The sequence below is a fragment of the Microchirus variegatus genome (assembly GCF_963457635.1).
Source record: "Microchirus variegatus genome assembly, chromosome: 7".
Lineage (NCBI taxonomy): Eukaryota > Metazoa > Chordata > Actinopteri > Pleuronectiformes > Soleidae > Microchirus > Microchirus variegatus.
This window is the reverse complement of record NC_139808.1, coordinates 27284840-27306152: the sequence shown is the minus strand read 5'-3', so window position 1 is coordinate 27306152 and position 21313 is coordinate 27284840. Positions and strand designations below refer to the sequence as shown.

The 21313-nt window shown below is 43.6% G+C and overlaps 2 protein-coding genes across 2 annotated transcripts; both read left to right on the top strand.

Moving 5' to 3' along the window:
* Positions 1-1052: 1052 nt before the first annotated feature.
* On the top strand, positions 1053-12817 carry tulp4b (TUB like protein 4b; the record flags this gene model as incomplete). Its single annotated transcript, XM_083892202.1, has 15 exons — positions 1053-1070; positions 2425-2694; positions 3934-4062; positions 5086-5247; positions 5334-5514; positions 5599-5706; positions 5790-5956; positions 7292-7516; positions 7606-7840; positions 7913-8036; positions 8654-8798; positions 8904-8997; positions 9078-9221; positions 9292-12620; positions 12701-12817. The coding sequence occupies 15 exons, from the start codon at positions 1053-1055 to the stop codon at positions 12815-12817; spliced, it is 5448 nt and encodes a 1815-aa protein (XP_083748328.1).
* A 3428-nt stretch (positions 12818-16245) lies between these two features.
* Positions 16246-21140, top strand: slc18b1 (solute carrier family 18 member B1; the record flags this gene model as incomplete). Its single annotated transcript, XM_083893067.1, has 12 exons — positions 16246-16344; positions 17983-18078; positions 18161-18234; positions 18441-18588; positions 18838-18994; positions 19625-19761; positions 19854-19955; positions 20051-20142; positions 20388-20483; positions 20572-20646; positions 20770-20863; positions 21090-21140. 12 exons carry the CDS (start codon positions 16246-16248, stop codon positions 21138-21140), a joined length of 1221 nt encoding a protein of 406 aa, XP_083749193.1.
* Between the last annotated feature and the right edge of the window lie 173 nt (positions 21141-21313).

The window sequence follows — 21313 nt, the reverse complement described above, 5'->3', positions numbered from 1 at the left end:
AGTACATTCACTTCAAGCAGACTGAAACATCGGCGGTCTATTTTCCGTACAACCTGCCTCATGGCAACCCGTTTTTAAAGCCACAACCCCCCCCCGAAGTGCGCCAGTGGAACCTGGCAACACGACCGCACTGTGCGCCGTCTGCGTCTGGATTAACACGCTATTACAGCGGTGTCAGGTACGTGAAGCTGCATTATTATTATTATTCGTCTGTGGTGGAGACTTTTATTTTTATTTTTATTTCCCTGCGCAGTTTATTCGCCTCGTCAGCTGATGCTGCTGCTGCTGCTGCATGCAGTCAGATACGCCTTTGCATGAGAAATTAAACTGATGTGATGTGTGATAGACGCAGCTTTTGCTTTCATCAAATTGTGTCAATCAACTCAGGATTATGTCCAAGTGTTTTCATCCATTATTGACATATATTTTCATATTATGAGAATATGTTTATTCTAAGTGAGGGGAAATAGGCAGTGAGTGAGTGCACATCCTTGCCTGCAGGCTGCTGTGGTGTTTGACGTAAAAAGAGGAAGAACGTACAGTTTCCGTACCCATGGAGACTGAGCCAGTGTTCTCATCTCCAATGCAGTGTTGCTGTTGCTGAGAGACTGAGGAAAAACTGTGAAATTCAAGGTTGATGCACTGAATGACAAAGCGTCTATTTAAAGCAAGACCCCTCTGTATCTGTGTGTGTGTCTTTCTCTCTCAGATTGCCTTGTTGACTCTATTTATGCATTTATTTATTTATTTGCAACTCTACAGAGCAACATTAAGAAGACATGGGATGGGCCACTGGCATGAAGACGAAGCCTCCTCCACATCATTTCATTTCATGGCTTTAAACTCTGACGCACAGAGCAGAGCAGCAGCAGCTCGGTTGAGGGGGAAATAAAAAAGCAAAGGCAGAGCTGGACATCATCTCCTGGATGTATGATGCATTTCACCTCACCGTAGATTTATCTGCAAGCAACAAGAGCCGAGCAGCCATTATCCTTCAGTGCAGCGTCTGAATGTAAATATGGACACGGTCAATGGAGGCATTTTGACTCAACATGTCCAGGAACTATGAGGTATGTTCCTTTCTTTGTCACATTCATTTAAGTCTCATATCTCTATTTTAGATTGTAAAGGGGGACATTCTAGAGGTTTTAAAATGTGTATTATAAAGTCACACTATGCAGAATATTTCCTTTTAACAGTATGAATGCCTGTGTGAATTGGAATTAGAAACACTTACAGCTACACTCTTATAAATAAGGGTTCCAAAAGTGTTCATCTACAAGGGCTGAGGTTCTACCTGGAACCATTTGCTTCTGAAAAACCCTTTCCTGAATAAAGGGTTTTAAAAGGGTTCTTGGTGGAAGAGGGGGAACCTTTATTTAAAAAAAGGGCTCTCCTATGAGGACAAGCCGAAGAACCTTATATGGTTCTACTTAGCACTTTTATTTCTAAGAGTGTATATATAATTCACTTCATTTTTAGACCAATGTTTACACACTGTACTGAGTTTCTTAAACCATTTCTATTGCATATAATTATCATTATCCTTTTTTATATTCTAGTGTTCTATAGTCTATTCTAAGGACACTCTTAGAAATAAAAGTGCTTAGTAGAACCATATAAGGTTCTTTGGCTTGTCCTCATAGAACCCTTTTTTGGCTCCAGGTCGAACCTTTTTATAAAGGTTCCCCCTAGAACCCTTTTGGAGGGTTCCACCAATAACCCTTTTAAAACCCTTTATTCAGGAAAGGGTTTTAAAGGATCAAAATTGTTCTCACTGGAACCGTTAGTGTCACCAAGAACTCTTGAAAAACCCTTTCTTTGGGAAAGGGTTTTTCAGAAGCAAATGGTTCCAGGTAGAACCTCAGCCCTTGTAGGAGGAACCTTTTGGAACCCTTATAGCACAAAGAACTGCAACTGAAACTAAAATGGCACAAAGAAGACGACTGAAAAGCAGAAGCAAAGAACTCAGGTTAAAGGAAACAGAACAAACAAAACAATCTCAGGCTCTGACGAATATTCCCCCTGAAATGTGGATCTTTGGTGTCACTGAGAAGCCAATTATAGGTAAAAGCAGACTCTAAATGTCTGTTAATCCTTAGAACACAGAGTATTTTGGTTGCTTTTTTTCCTTTACTATGTTTAAACGTACATTATACTATATAAATACACCTGAGCAAAAAGTACTAAAATGTTTAAAAATGGGATTGAATTTGTCAAATTCAAGTTCACTTGGCAAAAAAAGAAAAACGCTCTATTTTTGGTGACTTCTGCACAATTAAAGCCTGAATATGTGACCTGTAAACACACACCCAGGATGTCCATATAAGGAGTTGTGTATTTATTCCCATGGTTGCACCTGCAGCACAGGGTTAATCACTTTCTTTCAACTTGCCTTTTTTTCTGTGCTGCCTTGCTCACCAGCCTGGTCACTCAGTAGGGATGTTGGCTGCCGTGGAACACGGTCCCATCCTCTGCAGCGACTCCAACATCCTCTGCCTGTCGTGGAAAGGCCGCGTCCCCAAGAGCGAGAAGGACAAGCCGGTGTGCCGGCGGCGCTACTACGAGGAGGGATGGCTCGCCACGGGCAACGGGCGAGGCGTCGTCGGCGTCACGTTCACGTCCAGCCACTGCAGGAGGGACAGGAGCACGCCGCAGAGGATCAACTTCAACCTGCGAGGACACAACAGCGAGGTGCGGCGTTTTACTCACACGGGTTCATTGTTTGTCGTTTTTGGACGATGAGACAAACGTGTGATGCACTGGAATTATAATTATGGCAGAAACAAGACAGAGGCATTTAGAATCATTCAATCTTTCCGTGATAAAGGAATTCAATAAGAATCCTAAATATCACAGAATTTAATTGGACAAAATCTAGAAAAAAGACAAAAGCGAGTAGTTGTATTAGGTGAAAAGAATAAGATACTATATTATTTAAATCGTTTAAACTACCAAGCTTACATTGTGTTACAGTTAAATCTATATAAAAATAAAAAATATAATATTTTACTCCTTTAATAAAATAATAAGCCTATATTTTACAATATGTGCTTATAGGGGAATTTATGTGACACTCCACTTTTGGGTTCCAAAAGGGTTCTTCTACAAGGGCTGAGGTTCTAACTGGAACCATTTGCTTCCTTCCAGTTCCAGTCAGAACCATTTTGATCCAGAGAACCCTTTAAAACCCCTTTCCTGAATAAAGGGTTTTAAAAGGGTTCTCCTATGAGGACAAGCCGAAGAACCTTGTATGGTTCTACTTAGCACTTTTATTTCTAAAGGGCTGAGGTTCTATCTGGAACCATTTGCTTCTTTTTCAAGATACTTTAAACAAAAGCATCTGTGAGTATACACTCTTAGAAATAAAAGTGCTAAGTAGAACCATATAAGGTTCTTCGGCTTGTCCTCATAGGAGAACCCTTTTTAGCTCCAGGTAGAACCTTTTATCCACCAAGAACCCTTTTAAAACCCTTTATTCAGGAAAGGGTTTTAAAGGGTTCTCTGGATCAAAATGGTTTTTACTGGAACCATTAGTGTTACCAAGAACCCTTGAAAGGGTTCAGGAAAGGGTTTTTCAGAAGCAAATGGTTCCAGGTAGAACCTCAGCCCTTGTAGAAGGACGCTTTTGGAACCCTTATTTCTAAGATGCTTTGTATAACTACGTTAGGGAGCAGGAAATGTACGTTCATATTTGCACTGAAGTGAATTATTCAGTGAACATAAACGTTCTATTTTGTGTCTCTATGCTGACTTTTCCTTTTCCGACTGCTTCACAAGTCAAACTACTGTATACTGTACATTGGGCCTAAAAAAAGCTCATTATTGTTTGCTTCCAGCTGAATATTCATGATGAATGTTGCTGTGTGCGCTGGCAGCCACCTGCGCGTGAGAAAATAGCAACACTGGCTGTGTTCTGGGCGCTTTTTATAGGTCGTCTTGGTGCGTTGGAACGAGCCCTTTCAGAAGCTGGCCACCTGCGATATGGAGGGAGGCATTTTTGTGTGGATCCAGTACGAAGGCAGATGGTCTGTGGAGCTGGTGAACGACAGAGGAGCGCAGGTAAGCAAACGAGAGTCTGGGGATATGGATTTCAACCTTAAAAATGGCTTCTTATGAGACCTTTAATTAATTGGAGCTTGTCACGGCTTGTGCTGATGCAGACATAGTCGCATAGAAGTATTTATATGGGGGGGACCATCGTGACCCAATTCTATTTACGGCCATTTCTGTCGCAGAAAATGTTGTGTTCACGCAAAAGAGGTAAATGAAGTAATTTATGCTAGATTATGTTAAATACCTTATAAATGAGACAAAATAAATGCAACAAAGTCAGCATTTTTAGCTTGATATGGGCTCTTTATGTCACTTTTTTAATCTGAATGAAGGATTTCAAACACTCAAGGAACAAAAGTGACCATAAATCAACATCTCCAATGTGCCTTGATGTAAAATCAATGATTTTTCTCGATGGAAATTGGTTGGTAGGTGTGGGAATGGTTCACAAAGTGACACAAACATCACTTTCCTGTTGTACATAACAGTGAGATAAAGCACCGAACATGTTCTCAAGATATCGTAGCCTTATTTAAGCTGGTGCATATTTCACGAAGTTAGCCTTTTGTTAAAGGCGCCATATGTAAGAATGTGGCCAAAAACGGTTACTATGCTCAAATTTAAAATACCGAGGTCTTTTAGGTTTCGTTTTCTCCAACCATTGTAGCTCAGACGTAAATGGCAACCCGTGGTTGCTCGGCAGCTGAGACTCTAAGGACTGCAATCATTGGTAGACGACGGTGATGACATGATTTGCGGTCCACAGATTTTTTTTTAATGCGAATATTTTGTCTGTACTGTTGTTGTTGGCGAGTTCAGTTTGTTATATGAACATTATTCCTGAGTCTCTGTGACATATTAGGAGTATTTTATGGCCAGTTGATTTTAGATTTATCACATAATGCATAATTTACGTGGTAAAAATGACACAAAGGCTGGAAAAAAAATTGCAAAACTTATTTGGCAACCTTAAAACTCCCCCCAGATCTGTGCAGGAACGACTGCTCTAAAGTGTTTCCTGTCCACCAGGTGAGCGACTTCACTTGGTCACATGACGGCACTCAAGCCCTCATCGCGTACAGGGACGGCTTTGTGTTGGTCGGCTCGGTGAGCGGACAGAGACACTGGTCCTCGGAGATTAACCTGGAGAGTCAAATCACCTGCGGCATCTGGACACCGGACGACCAGCAGGTAACGCATCGTCTAACTGACACACTTAATTGTTTTTTGTTTTTTTTATTATGTCATGTAATAAAGCTTAACGTACAACACCTCAGGTGTTGTTCGGCACAGCAGACGGTCAGGTGATAGTGATGGACTGTCACGGCCGCATGCTCGCCCACGTGCTGCTGCACGAGTCTGACGGGATCGTGAGCATGTCCTGGAACTGCCCCGACTTCCTGGTGGAGGACAGCACAGAGAGCGACACGGACTCTGACGACAATGTTCTGCCTTTAGGTGCAAACACATCCTCTCTTCTCTCGCTGCTCATGATGGCGTCATGCTCACGCTGTTTATTTCTTCCTTTACTTTTCCTCCAAGCGCGTAGAGTGAAGCCTCTGTTGACGGTCACCTTCTTATCGGGAGACATCAGTTTAATGAACAACTATGACGACCTCTCTCCCAGTGTTATTCGCTCAGGGCTGAAAGGTAAAAAAAAAAGTTTCACTAAGATAATTATAAACACGCTCATGCACCGACACTAACGTGATTTATTCTCCGTTACTTCGCAGATGTTGAGGCGAAATGGTGCTCGCAGGGAGATCTGCTGGCCGTGGCCGGCATGGAGAGACACGGGCTTCCTGCCGACTCTACGTGTGCGTCCATCATGAGAAACGCCCTTGTTAAGTTTTATAATGTCCAAGGGGAACACATCTACACTTTGGAAACACCTGCACAGGTTAGTCCTGCATAGATCAACTATATACTCACACATGAGGGAGCTGGAGATGAAATAGGAACATCACTCACTCTTACATTCACACCTACAGTGTCCAATTAACCTCAGCATGTGTTTGGACTGTGGGAAGAAAGATGCAAAATCAGCATTTCTTCTCATAGTAATAGCTGATCAAGCATGAAAATGATCTAGGAATCTCCACAGACGATTTATCCCAGACTAATGTGGAATTTCTACGTGGATTTATACATTGTCGGTGTCTCTCTTGGAGGAAAAACCTAACTTTTAACTACTAATAAAGTCCAGCGTGTAAGAATTAACGACGTACAAAGTACAAAGACTTATTCTGCGGTTACAAAACCAATCAATGAGTAAACTTTTACACAAACTCAAAACATCTGCTTGCCAAATAGTGAGCCCCTATCACAATATATGAATAGTAACACATTAGTAAGATTAAAGGCGCCATATGTAAGAATGTGGCCAAAAACGGTGACTACATTCAAATTCAAAACACCAAGGTCTTTTAGGTTTCGTTTTCTGACGTAACTGGCAACCCGCGGTTGCGCGGCAGCTGAGACTCTGCTGACTGCAATGATTAGTCGACGGCGGTAGGTGGCGCCACATGCCAAAACATGATTTCAAAATGTAAACATGATTTGCAGTCTGCAAAATATTTTTTTAAATTCAAATATCTTGACTGTACTTTTGTTGTTGGTGAGTTCAGTTCAGTTCAGTTTGTTATATGAACATTATTCCTGAGTCTCTGTGACATATTAGGAGGATTTCATGGCCAGTTGATTTAGATTTATTACATAATGCACCTTTAATGACGTACAAAGTACAAAGACTTATTCTACGATTACAAAACCAATCGATGAGTAAACTTTTACACTCAACTCAAAACATCTGCTTGCCAAATAGTGAGCCCCTATCACAATGTATGAATAGTAACACATTAGTAAGATTAAAGGTGCCATATATAAGAATGTGGCCAAAAACAGTTACTACATTCAAATTCAAAACACCGAGGTCTTTTAGGTTTCGTTATCTGATGTAACTGCCAACCCGTGGTTGCGCGGCAGCTGAGACTCTAACCCTAACCCTACATAATGCACCTTTAATGGTTAGTTACAGTATCTTGCCAAATACTGATATGAATGTGTGAACACTGATTTATATACCATTTATCAATCGTTTATAAGCCTGAAGTAGTATCTGAAATGCATGTATTAGAGAAAAATCTTCTTAAGCACCCTTCAAAACAAAACTACTTTACATTTAGTGATTAAGTGAGAACCTGTTACCAGAGGAATTCTGTGATTTTTTTTCCAGAGGCCCATCACCACCATCTGCTGGGGCCACAGAGACTCTCGCCTGTTCCTCGCATGTGGCCCGGCGTTGTACGTGGTCCGCGTGGAGCACAGGGTGGCCAGCCTCCAGCTCTTATGCCAGCAGGGCATCGCCAGCGCCCTGCGAGAGGAGAAAGACGTGGGGAAACTGAACATGCCATCACTGCTCTGCTCCTACGTCACCACCGCTTTCATACCCACCATCAAGGTGCGCCGTCGACGTCTTATTTGCTTTGTTTTCTTTTTTTCTTTCGCCCGTCCGGGAATCTTCACACCCTTTTCCTCTCTTTGTTCCAGCCGCCAATCCCTGACCCCAACAACATCCGTGACTTTGTCAGTTATCCCACAGCTGGGAACGAGCGCCTCCACTGCACCATGAAGCGAGCCGAGGACAGCCCAGAGGCGGGCGGACCCTGCTACACGCTCTACCTGGAATATTTAGGCGGGCTGGTGCCGATTCTCAAGGGACGACGTATCAGCAAACTGCGGCCTGAGTTTGTCATCATGGATCCTAAAACAGACAGCAAAGCAGGTTGGACGATTGACGTTTTATTAGTAGATAACAAAGACTTGATTTAAATCACCTTTACTGTTTTTCTTTCAGAGGAAGTGTGCGTGAACCCCATGATCTCATACACCGACAGCTGCAACTGCTCCGACTCCAGTGACATTGAGTTGAGCGACGAGTGGGTCGGGAAGAAGTCGCCAAAGTTATCCCGAGGAAACAGGTCAACTTAAGTCCTCACGTTGCATAAGTCACGTTGTATTGCTTTCGCTCACATGTGTCAAACTCAAGGCCCGGGGGCCAGATGTGGCCCGCCATGTCATTTTATGTGGCCCGCGAGTGATTAATTGATTAATTGGTCTTAAAAATCGGTGTTAAAATAGGTCTATGCTGCTTTAAGGCGTGCGTTGACCACAAACTACATTTCCCACAATGCATGGCGATTGCGTTACCCGCAAAGTGACGGCATCCTGCCACAATGATAAACATCGCAGTGTATCAATGTATATGCATCATACGACGAGCGAAATTGAGATTGAGACTGTGATCGCAGCAGAATGTTTGTTTGTCAAGAAACTCCATCGCGGACCGGGTTACATCTATAATGCATCATATTTGTAACTTCAATAAGTAATAAATACAGAAAGTTATTTAGCAATATGTTACGGAGTAGTTACCTTTACTTTATATTAGTTTACATTTAGTTACATTTATTCTGTATGACAGTTGCATCTGGCCCTCTGAGGGCAACCATTATGCTGATGTGGCCCTCAGTGAAAATGAGTTTGACACCCCTGCTTTAGCTGAACGTGTTCCAAATTGTACAAATTTGTTTCCCAGGTTGAACATGGAATCAAGGAAATCTCCCAAACTCTCACGTGCCAATCAAGAATGCCAACGGTCACCACGGTTACCAACAAAGAAACCTCCGGTTCGATCTCCCAGCCTGACACGCCGGGAGTTTTCCATGGATGGGATCACAGAGGTACGATATGTTGGAAAGACTGTCCATTGTTGATACTGGTGTAATGATTGGGTCTCGGTTTGCATTTTTATTCACGTCCTCTTCCACGTTTTCTCTTTCTCGCAGCACAACTACCTCGCTCAAGTCACGTCCAATATTTGGGGGACAAAGTTCAAAATTGTTGGACTTGCTTCTTTCCTCCCCGCCAATCTTGGTGCAGGTAAATTTAAAGAAAACAATGTTATAATACATAATAACACGGACAGTTGTGACAGTAATGAATGGCCTTTTGTATTTCAGTCATCTATAAGACCAGTTTGCTTCATCTGCAACCGAGACAGATGACAATCTACCTGCCCGAGGTGCGAAAGATCTCTCACGACTTTATGAGCATGCCCGTGTTCAACCCCAACGTGTTCAGTGAGGACGAGGACGATTTACCAGGTGGGAATAAATGACATTACTATAGATGTAGTCTGTGTTTTTGTACACACTAACATGTTTTCTTCCTCAGTGATGGGGCCATCTGGAGTGGCAGGAGACAATCCGCCGTGTACCGTCAACATTCCCATTGCTCCCATCCACAGCCCGGCTCAGGCCATGTCCCCGACGCAGAGCATCGGCCTGGTTCAGTCTCTTCTGGCCAATCAAAATATCCAGCTGGACGTCCTGACCAACCCCACAGCCACTGCGGCGGCGGCGGCGGCTGCAGCAGTGGCAGCTTCTGTCCCGGTCGCTGATCAGGACGCGGTTGCATCACCGTACCCGCCGGTGCCGACGAGATACTCCAACCCCGGTCAGGTGATCTTCAACCAGCTGGAGATGGCTCAGCTCCTTCCTGGTACTCTACCACCACCACCTCCACCTCACCATCTCCCACCGCAGCCTCACTTGCAGCGGTCTCATTCACAGCAGCCTCGCCAACAACAGTCGAAACAGTCCCAACAAATGCAGACGCAGCAGCAGCAGCAGCAACAACAACAGCAGCAGCAGCAGCAGAAACTGTATAATCATCATCAACAGCAGCAGCTTCACCATCAGACGCTGTCACAGCAGCAGCAGCAGCAACAGCAGCAGCAGCAGCAGCAGCATCAACAGCAGCTCCAGCAACTGCACCATCAGCAGGCGCTGCTCCAGCAGCAGCTCCAGGTGCAGCAGCACCAGCAGATGCAACAGAGTCAGCAGCAGCAAGTGTCGAGCCACCAGCTGCAGCACCAGCAGCAGATCCAGCAGCAGCAGCAGCAGATGCAGCTGCAGCACGAGCAGATGCAGCAGCAGCAGCAGCAGATGCAGCAGCAGCAGCAGCAGATCCGGCAGCAGATCCAGGAGATGAGGCAGCAGCAGCAGCAGCTCCAGCAGCAGCACCAACAGATCCAGCAGCAGCACCAACAGATGCAGAGGCAGCACCAGCAGATGCAGCAGCAGCTGAAGATGCAGATGACGCTGCCTCCGCCTCCGACTGGCTACCCGACCATTTCCTTACAGCAGATTCACCTTCTGCCTCAGATTCTTCCTCCGTCCGCCGAGGGTTTAGACCTGGTCGAGCATCGACACACTCTGAAGCCAAGTCTGCTGCGGTCTTTACCTCCTACCTTCAGTGACATGGACGGTTCTGTGGAGATTCACATGAGGAAAGTGAATCCTCCTCCTCCGTATCCTGGCACTGTGGCGAGTGCAGCCGCAGCCACGGCCGCTGCTACACCTCAGACTCTCGTCACGAACTGCGACAGCCCCAGTGTCCTGGCACCCGATCCCTGTCTGAAGAAGGACGACTACTTGCTTCGCCCCATCACCTTGCAGTACCCGACGCCTCTGGGATACGAAAGGATCACGACCTTTGACAGCAGCGGCAACGTGGAGGAGGTTTGCCGGCCACGAAGGCGCCTCATCCGGAACCAGAATGCGTACACTATGCACGGCATCGGAGGTTCTGCCACTCTTAAAGTCACCTCCTCTGAGAATAAAAAAATCCAGCTTCCGTACAGCTCAGCCACATTAAGTCGCCTCTCTGTCCCTCGATACTCAATTCCAAGTGGAGACCCTCCTCCGTACCCAGATCCGGCCAACCAAGTTACCGCCACACTCCCTCCTCCTCAGAGAATCGACAGCAGCCTGATTCACGCCACTCTGCGCCGTGACCGCAGGGATGTGGGACTCAAAGTGCCACAGATGATGGAAAGCTCGAGAACCCTTCCCACGAAGGCTAAAATGAATAGCGCATTAGCACTCTCCTACCAGCAGAGGGTGCCCACCGCACTGTACACGTGCACACAGTGCAGCAGCAACAGCAGCAGCACCAGCGTCAGCGTGAGTGGAGGCGGAACCACAAGTAGTGGAATCGCAGGTGGTACGGTCGTGAGGCAGGACTTCCCACCAGGAAAAGGTGCACATCACAGCACAATCATTGTGCACTCTAAAAGCACCTCGCCTCTGGCCTCCCACTCGTCTTACAGTCTGCTGGGCGCTGTCGACAACAGCCGGGACAGAACGGTGTACGTTAACTCTGCATTCACTGAAGACGAGACTCTAAATCAGCAGTGTCACCTGGAAAAATCAGTGCGTCAGCTGACTCTCGGGGATGTCAGTTTGACGGTGAAACGTCCTCCGCCTTACCAGTGGGACACCTCCACGACAGAGGAGTTTTGGCTCACCCCAGAGCCGACCATGTTAGCGCCGCCGCCGGGACCCAGTAAACCACCTCCACTCATCATTAGTCAGGCGCAGCACTTGGACGTGACCCGCCTTCCGATTTTCCTCACAACGAAACCACCAGCCAGTCCGAGCACAAGCACTCTCACTTTCCCGTCAGGTTACCAGATTTCCCTGTCGCCGTTCCCTCCAGGTGTGGGTCACAGCGCTCCACCACTTCAGACCTTACAGAACCCTCCACCAAACGAAGTGGTCACGTCTGTCCCGTTTTCTCAGCAGGACGCCAGTTTGGTTCTGCCACCAGGTTACCCTCCGAACCTTGCTAACCTGGCGTGTTGCCCTTTACCTCCGATGTATCCGGGAGCCAGTTCGTGCTCCGGAATCCAGCTGCATCCTGTCAGCCTTCACCCTTGGAACCCCTACCCCTGTCCACCACCCTTGCAAGACCCACCAGCACCTCCCCTCCCTACCAAAACCCACCAGATTTTAGAGAAGCCAATTCTCTCCCCACCTCCCCCAACTGGACCTCCCCCACCACCACCTTTGCCGCCACCTCCTCCGCCTACTGAGCTACCGCCATCCAAAAGTGCCACAGAGGATTTAACAGAGTCTGCAAACAACTTTGCGGAGCCGTCGTCTCTGAATGAAAGCCCCGTGCCACAGGAGTCAGAACGCTTCAACAAGAAGAGCCGCAAAAGGTTGGACAGCAGAGCCGAGGAGTCCACCGTCTCCGAGGGCAAGTCCAGAAAGGAAGGACGAGCGCTCAGCGACTTCAACACGCTCATTTCCAGCCCGAGGCTTGGCAGCCGAGAGAAGAAGAAGCCCAAGGGTCAGCGAGAGCAACTCAACAAAACCAAGAAGATGAGCAGGACCACAAACGAGTTCCAGGACAGTTCGGAAAGCGAGCCGGAGCTGTTCATCAGCGGCGACGAGCTCATGAACCAGAACCAGAGCAGTAAGAAGAGCTGGAAGAACAAGCGCAGCCTGCGGATGGCGAGCGAGCTGGAGGAGATCAAGTGTCGCAAGGCCAACGAACGAGAGGACCGCAGTCTGGGCAGCCAAGGGTTCGTCTACGTCATGGCCAACAAACAACCACTGTGGAACGAGGCCACACAGGTTTACCAGCTGGACTTTGGAGGACGAGTCACACAGGAGTCTGCAAAGAACTTTCAGATAGAGTTGGATGGCAGACAGGTAATCAGTCAATTCGTCTATCAGCAGAAAATTGAAAAGTCATCAGTTTCTGTTCTGAAATGTCATGTTCTTTTTTCCAGGTGATGCAGTTTGGGCGGATCGATGGGAACGCCTATATCTTGGATTTCCAGTATCCTTTCTCAGCAGTTCAGGCATTTGCTGTTGCCTTGGCCAACGTGACTCAAAGGCTGAAATGAAGGATATTTCTAAATTTGTGTTGTTGGCAAACTCGTTGAAAAAAAAGCCACAGTTGTTGCTGATCAACAATCCTCAGTGTGGCGCTGTTGGGTGGGAAAACGTGTTGTTTTGGCTTCAGAGGAACAGAGGAACATGCGTTAAGTTGGTTTCGCACATGCAGATAATTTCACAGCCGTCTGTTGAAGTCGTCATCACTGATGGAAACGTTCATTTCTAGTTCATATATTGAATGTATTCTAACTAATTTGATTAATTTCAAATGCTATTTATTGTAATAAAGAATAATATTGAACATTCATTAGGTAAAGTACATGTTGACAGTTATTTTAAAGCAACCTCCAGGAGTTAAGGCCACCAAAGACACTCCCCCCCCTTTCTATCTCGGTGTATTCAAAATTATATATAAAAAATATTGTTTATAGATAAAAAAAAAATAGGCTGCAAATATTTTCAGGTGCAGTGAAATTAAAGTTTGCAAATGCATTTTTACAAAGCCATACCATATCTGACACAAACACTGCACTATTTTAATTATATTTTGAGAAATTCACCTAATTAAAGAGTTTTATTAACATATTCTTTCTTCACTGAACAGGCAGTAGACAAATATATAGATTTTTTTTTTTATTATTATTATTATTATTATTTAGTGCAACTATGCGGCTGCACTCTTGTATGTTTTCTGTCCATGTTACTTCTATGAAGTGTTACAATGGACAAGATAAATCACATTCTTTTAGTCACAGATAATTATTTACAGCCATAAAACAGTTTTATATGAGTAATAAAATTAATATTAAATAAACGTTTATTCTCCCTTCCCTTTAAAATGGCTCAAATTGTCAGTAGGCGTCCGTAAGTCTATAGAAGTGTGCCAAATACAGTCAAATGTGTTTGGTTTTAAAATAAACAGTACAAAACAAATCTCCTCATCCTCAAACAGAATAATTTACCGACTGTAAAGATTGAAATCTAATTGATTTGTCTGTGACGTGGCTGCCTCTGTGTTGTTTTCATGGGGTGTGAAAATTGCATTTTGAATGTGAAGTACAGTAGTTTGCCTTTTTGAAACCAGTGCTGCTTTATATAGATCTTACGTGCAGTTATTGCTACCTATAGAAAAGATGTACTCGCAAAAGAAAAACCTAACGCTGCTTGCGCCGTGTATTTAATTAACACCACTGTATGCGTAACAGCAGAAGTGTGCTTCGATGTCGCTAATTTCAGTAATTTTGTACGTCATCTGTACTTTAACGCGTTTTTTTTCGATGTTACACTTGTTGATAAAAAGAACGAACCGGCAAAGGTGTCACCTACGCACCGCATCATTTCACAAACGGAGAAGATAAAGATCCATGTAGCTTTGGTGCTAATGTACAAAGAAACAAATACGGCGGACTATCAGGACATTTGTCATTTTACGTGAGGGTTATTTTCAAGAGAGTGATTTAAGAGAGAGAGAGAGAGTATAATAGTGCATAGAGCTTTTCATCCAATGCAGCAACAGTGTGTGTCAGTTTAACAGCAATACTGCCCAATGAAGAGTTGGTTGCCTGATTTTATTTCTCTTATTTTGTGAAGGAAATTCAAATGGTACGACCATGTAGGACCCATGGGCTGAACAAAGTCTAATAAAAAAAAATATTGTTCAAAATGTTTGGATTATGGTTTTATTTCCTTTATGCTCTGATGCAATGTTAATAATTATTGAAGCCCACACCGCAGACTTCCTCCTTCTGTCACTTTGTTGCACAATAATGGAGGATTTCACTCATTAAAAGTCGGTAGTGATTCAAGGCTTATTTATCTAGTTTGAAAAAGACAGGATTTTTCAAATCTTGAGCCTTTTCTTCATATAAATGGAAGAACAAACAAAAAGCAGCATGGATTCTGAGATTAAAGTCAGAATTGAGGAAAAGGGTCAGAATTCTGAGATAAAGTGAGTTTAAAGAAAAAATCAGATGAGATTTAAGTCAGAATTCTAAGAATAAAAGGCAGAATTCTGAGAAAAAGAAGTCAGAATTCTGAGATTTAAGTCAGAATTATGAGGAAAAAGGTCAGATTTCTGAGATTAAAGTGAAATTAAAGAAAAAGTCAGATGAGATGTAAGTCAGAATTCTCAGAAAAAAAGGCAGAATTCTGAGATTATAGTCAGAATACTGAGAAAAAAGTCAGAATTCTGAGAAAAAAATAGTCAAATGAGATTTAAAGTCAGAATTCTAAGAAAAAAAGTTCTGTTCTAATTCTGTTTTATTTAATTATTATTATTTATTTATTTTTTAATTTTGTGTTTTATGTTTTATAAAACTCATAAACTCTTCCATGCATATTACTACTTCAACTAGTGCTAGTAGTACAAGTAGTAGCGCTTCTACAACAACACTAACAAATAGATAGAAAAAAATAAACAGTAACGTCATCATCATCACATTGTAAGAAATGCTTACGTATTTATCGATTCATTTGTCCACCGGAAGCCAAGACTCTTATTTTGAAGGAGGTGAAAGGAAGTATTATTAGACGGTTATGTATAGTTAACACTTGACTTGATGGAGGAGAGAGTGAAACTGTGAACTCGACTTCGAGATTAGCTCGCGCTGCGCTGTGACGGAGCAGAGAGTGTGGATTGAGAGCTGTAAAAGTGTCTGAGTGCTGTTGTTGCTGTTGTTTTCTGGATTTAATCCCTCTTCGTTATGTCACCGCATGGATTTGTGGCTTAAATAATATCATTAAAGCACCCGGAAAGTAAAAAAAAGAAAAAGAAAGAAAACATGGAGCCGCGCGTTGAATCTCAGCAAACAGGTTCGTGGTGACTTTTACATCCATGAATTACGTGTATGACACTGGTAATCCGACTATAGGCCTTAATCTGAATCAAATATTATGTAAGGAGTGTGTTATTACCATACATGTTCCTGTTTACGTGTTATAATTCACTATACTACAGATATTGTGAAAAGCAATTGTTGCTAATCCAGTGTTATTGATACATTATTAAGAATATTCAGATTATTGTTTATATATCTAGATCAGATTATAATGTATTATTGGAGAAACCGATTAATAAAGCGATGACTGAATTCATCGTCAATTCTTTTGATAATCCAGTGTATTCTAAAGAATTAAGACCAGTTTCTGTGATTGTTTCAGCTTCTTAAATGTGAATATTATCTGGTTTCTTTGCTCCATTTAACTAATTTTGGTTTGTGGACAAAAACAAGACATTTGAGAACAACGTTGACATTTTACGCACCAACCGATTACTCGATTAATCGAGAAAATAATCGACGGATTCATCGATTACGGAAATGATCGTTAGCAGAATGTTTAACGTCTTTATCCATTTTTTCCCTCCCCCTCCGTGGTCATCATCATGTCAGAGAACAGCACTCCAGCTGAATCGGCAGACACGGCGTCCCCGAGGAGGATGACAAGGCGACAGACTTTCACGCTGCTATCGATGGCGTCCGTCAACTTCAGCTCCATGTTGTGCTACTCAATATTAGGCCCATTTTTCCCCACCGAGGTAAGCGAGCAACTAACGGGCAACTCCAAGGTGCATTAGACTGTAAAAGACATACTTTTTTAGATTCAATGTATGCCAATAAAACCCTGTAAATGTTGTTTTTGTCTACACTGTAATCAATGGGTAAGAATTATTCAACAGTGTCCTTGGACCTCGTCCAGAACAACCTGTTACACAATTTTAAAAAAAAGCATTCTGTCTGTCATCTGACGACATTTCCTAATCCCCTTTTACAACTCTGTTTAATGAAGTGAATGAACAGTCATGTGCTAGACTCCAGAGAGTTTTTTTTGTGTCCCCTGAAGGAGAAACTATGTGGTTTGACTCACAGCACAGACTACACATATATTGAAAGGTTTGGTCATCTGATCTCCTCGTACGTCACATGGCACAGATTCCTGATCAAATATTTGCAGTGGCATCAGTTTATAGAAGAGTTAATTCATTTCCTATGCTGGAAATCTAAGAAAAACAAACTATACTGATGTGAGGCATTATATATATATATATGTGTATATTGGTTGATTAAATTAGTAGAAAAACACAGTATGTTTTTTTCTTGTGCACCCTGAGCTTGTTACTACCATGTGATATGTGTGCAGTGATGAGTATTTCACTAAAGGACTGCTGCTGCTGCTCAGGAGGTGATACATTATTAGACTCACTGATGATGTCACAACAAAAATTAAGTTTTCAAGAAATCCCTATCTCTTTCATGTGTATCCAGATCACATATGACACTCTTAGAAATTGTTCTAAAAGTTCTAAGTAGAACCATATAAGTTTCTTTGGCTTGTCCTCATAGGAGAACCATTTTTGGCTCCAGGTAGAACCTTTTTATAAACGTTCCACCAAGAACCCTTTCTTCGGGAAAGGGTTTTTCAGAAGCAAATGGTTCCAGGTAGAACCTCAGCCCTTGTAGAAGGACCCTTTTGGAACCCTTATTTCTAAGAGTAAATAAAAGTGCTAAGTAGGACCATAAAAGGTTCTTTGGCTTGTCCTCATAGGAGAACGCTTTTGGCTCCAGGTAGAACCTTTTTATAAAGGTTCCTCATGGAACCCTTTTGGAGGGATCCACCAAAAACAAAATGGTTCTTACTGGAACAGTTAGTGTTACCAAGAACCCTTGAAAAACCCTTTCCCGAAACCTGAATGGTTCCAGGTAGAACCTCTGCCATTGCAGAAGAACCCTTTTGGAACCCTTATTTCTAAGAGAGAGGGGGACTTCTGTTGAAATTCAAATTTCCGCCAACATGGTAACACTAATGGTTCCAGTAAGAACCATTTTGATCCAGAGAACCATTTAAAACCCCTTTCCTTAATAAAGGGTTTTAAAAGGGTTCTTGGTGGATCCCTCCAAAAGGGTTCCATGTGGAACCTTTATAAAAAGGTTCTACCTGGAGCCAAAAAGGGTTCTCCTATGCGGACAAGCCGAAGAACTCAGCACTTTTATTTACTCTAAGAAATAAGGGTTCCAAAAGGGTCCTACCTGGAGCCAAAAAGGGTTCTCCTATGAGGACAAGCCGAAGAATCTTTATGGTTCTACTTATCACTTTTATTTCTAAGAGTGCATTTCACAAATCCACATGTGTATTATCTCAGTGAAGACCTCTATTAAACGTGAACATCTCCTCACAGGCAGTGAAGAAAGGAGCCAGTCAAACGGAGATCGGTCTCATATTCGGCTGCTACGCCGTCTGCAACTTAATTGGCTCATTATTGATGGGGAAATATGTAAGTGTACGTCACTGTTTCTCGTCGGTGTGTTCTCTGGTGGAAATACCGATGCTGATTCTCATTCTCTTGTCTCTGTCAGATTGTCCAGATTGGCGCAAAGTTTATGCTCATCACAGGACTGTTTGTGTCATCGGGCTGCACTATTCTGTTTGGGTAAGTGTTGGTCCTGGTGCTCAGTAAGAACCCTCTACATTCTCTCAAATCTTCTGTTGGTGAAGTATTGTATTAAAAATAGGAGTTATTTGCCTCCAAACTATCACAAATCTCCCAGACTCAGAGTCTTTTGACAGTAAATTCACAACTTACTCTGTTCAGATGTTCCTTTCATCATCAGCTGATTCTCTTCTTTCATTTCTCAGATTGCTTGACCGCGTTCCCTCTGGACCTGCGTTCATATCCCTCTGCTTTATAGTGAGGTCCGTCGACGCCTTGGGCTTCGCCGCTGCGATGACCTCGTCTTTCGCTGTGACAGCAAAAATATTCCCCAACAATGTGGCGACTGTTCTGGTGAGTGCAGGGCAGGCAACCCGTGTCTCCCCTGGTATGTTGTTTGGACACTGGGAGAAGACAAAAAAGCATTATAGTAGGTAGATGTTGTGTTTCTCTCGTTCACCGTGGAGCCATGGTAAATAAAAAATATGAAACCTGCAGCATTAGCAGCGAACAGAATGCCCACATTTGGAGTAGCGTGTGCATATTTTTGCTGCTGTGTGTGCAATCCTATATTTAAATGTGATTAATTTCTCTTTTTTGTAGGGCAGTTTGGAGATTTTCACAGGACTCGGCCTGATTCTGGGGCCACCGCTCGGAGGATGGTTCTACCAGTCGTTTGGATATGAAGTTCCGTTTATGCTTCTCGGATGTGTCCTGTTGATCATGGTTCCTCTCAACATTTACATCTTGCCAACTATAGGTACTAGTTATTATAATAATAATGATGATCTTTACTTAAAAGAAATGGAAAAACAAAGTCTCAATAACAAGCAAAGCAAAAACAGATAGGACTGTACGCAGTTGTGAAAGGGCCCTCGCGTTTACGTAGGGGTGCAAAACACCAACATTCAAAATGGCCGACTTCCTGTTGAATTAAGGCCATGGTTAGGTCGACTTTTTTGTTCGTCTTGTTCGCCCTAAATATAAGTAAAACAGAAAAACAGTTAAGTAAAACTGGCGCAAGAAAGCAGGAAGCTAGATAAATGAAAGGCACTGTCTGATGCATGGCCTCAGGGAATAAGGAATTCAAACAAGGGTCTTTGACTCAAACGACCTGGGGGGGGCGATAACGGTCCAGTCGGGTCATGAGGGGCCCGGTCACGTGACAAACCATCATCATGATAATGCAATGATTTTTTTTGGTAGAAAGACATCTCAGCTAGCTAGAAAAGCTACGGTTGTACGGTCACAGGGTTTTATATCATTACAGTGTTGGAGGCGGAGTTATGCTAACTATGGCTCTGGTGTGTCATTCAGCCATATTTCCTAGACACTCCTGAATACTTTCTCAAGTTATTTTAAATATTTTGTACATCTTCTCTTCACCCAGAGGCAGACCCGTCAAAGGATTCCTTCGTTCGGCTCCTGACGCGTACGAAAATAGTCCTGCTGTGCTACGTGATATTCACTCTGAGTGCGGGCCTGGGCTTCCTGGACGCCACGCTGTCCCTGTACGCTATCGAAAAGGTAACGTCCGCTCTTCTTGTGAAGTCACATTCCTGCTGTGCGTCATACAAATGTGTCCCCCCTCCCCCTGCCTCCCTCCCGTTGCACCCTAGTACGATCTCTCACCTGGCTACGTAGGGCTCATAATGGTGGGTTTGTCGCTGCCATACTGCCTGGCGTCTCCGCTGATTGGTTATTTCAGTGACAAATATCCTGTGAGTATAAAAGATCGACATGATTAGATAATTTCTGTATCATTTTATCTTTTTACGATGATGTACATAAACAAAATGTGTTGTGTCTTCACCAGGGCACGAGAAGTTGGTTCATGGTGGCGGGAGGCGTGACCACCGCGGTCGGGTTCTGTCTGTGCGGCCCCGCCCCTTTCCTTCAAATCCCAAGGTGAGAATGAAACGGCGCAGCTGTGGGTCCGCGGGTCTTGGAAGGTCGGCTGTTCGATCCCTGACTCATTTTTTCGTCTACGTGCCAAAGTACAGTATCGCGCTTGGTGTTTATGCTAGCAGCGTGTACATGATATGTGAATAGCAGTACTGTGTTGTGAAGTGGTAATTATCAGTATGTACATTTTATCTTATGTCGCAGATTACTGACGTTGTTTTCAACGTGTTGTTTTTGTCGCCGTGCAGTAAGCTGTGGTTGCTGGTGTTCATGCTCAGTGTAATTGGGTTTTCTCTGGGCATGACTGCGATTCCCACGTTCCCCGAGATCATCGCGTGTGCGTAGTAAGTGGCTTCACGTCCTAGGTGTACCTACATTCATGTTGCATTCAGAGCACAAACAACTATCGTACTTTCTTTAACTTCTGTGCAGCAAAGAAGGATTTCAGGAAGGACTGAGCACTCTTGGAATGGTGTCGGGGCTGTTTGGTGCAGTGTGGTCCGTGGGGTGAGTCGAGGAAAAACACAAGTTAACTTCATACAATAGATAAGGAAACTACTTGTCTCTGTGGTCACGCTTGTTTAGATTGTTCCGTGACATGATAATTCATTTGTGGTTTGTTTTTTTAAGGATGTTTTACGGTCCAATAGCGGGCGGTCTTATCACACAACATCTGAGCTTCGAGTGGGCAGCGGTAATCCAAGGAGGACTGGCGTTTCTGGGTGTAAGTATGGGCTTATTTGCATGAACATTCATGTGAGGAAACAATGTGACGCCTTGAAAATATCCTTTAAATTCTAATTTCATTTGATAGAAAAGATGGCAGTGTATAGATTTACCCCCCCTCCATAGCGTTTAACGTCACGATGACTAAACGTCCATTTCCGAGCCTAGTTGTAGTTCTGGGGGTTAAACACGTAAACACTGATCACATGAAACTCTTTCCTCAGGCGTTTCCACTTGCTGTGTACTATATCTGTCAAAGGCCACGACAAAGGTAATTATTAACCCTTTATTATTAACCCTAATTTGACGTGGACTTGATTTGTGCAGGATCTAACATTTGATTTTTTTATGTTTTAATCATTAAAGCAGCACAGAAGATGGGAGCAGACGGTCGGATGAACTCTCTCCTCTCCTGAATGAATAAATTCAATTTAAAAACATCTCACTG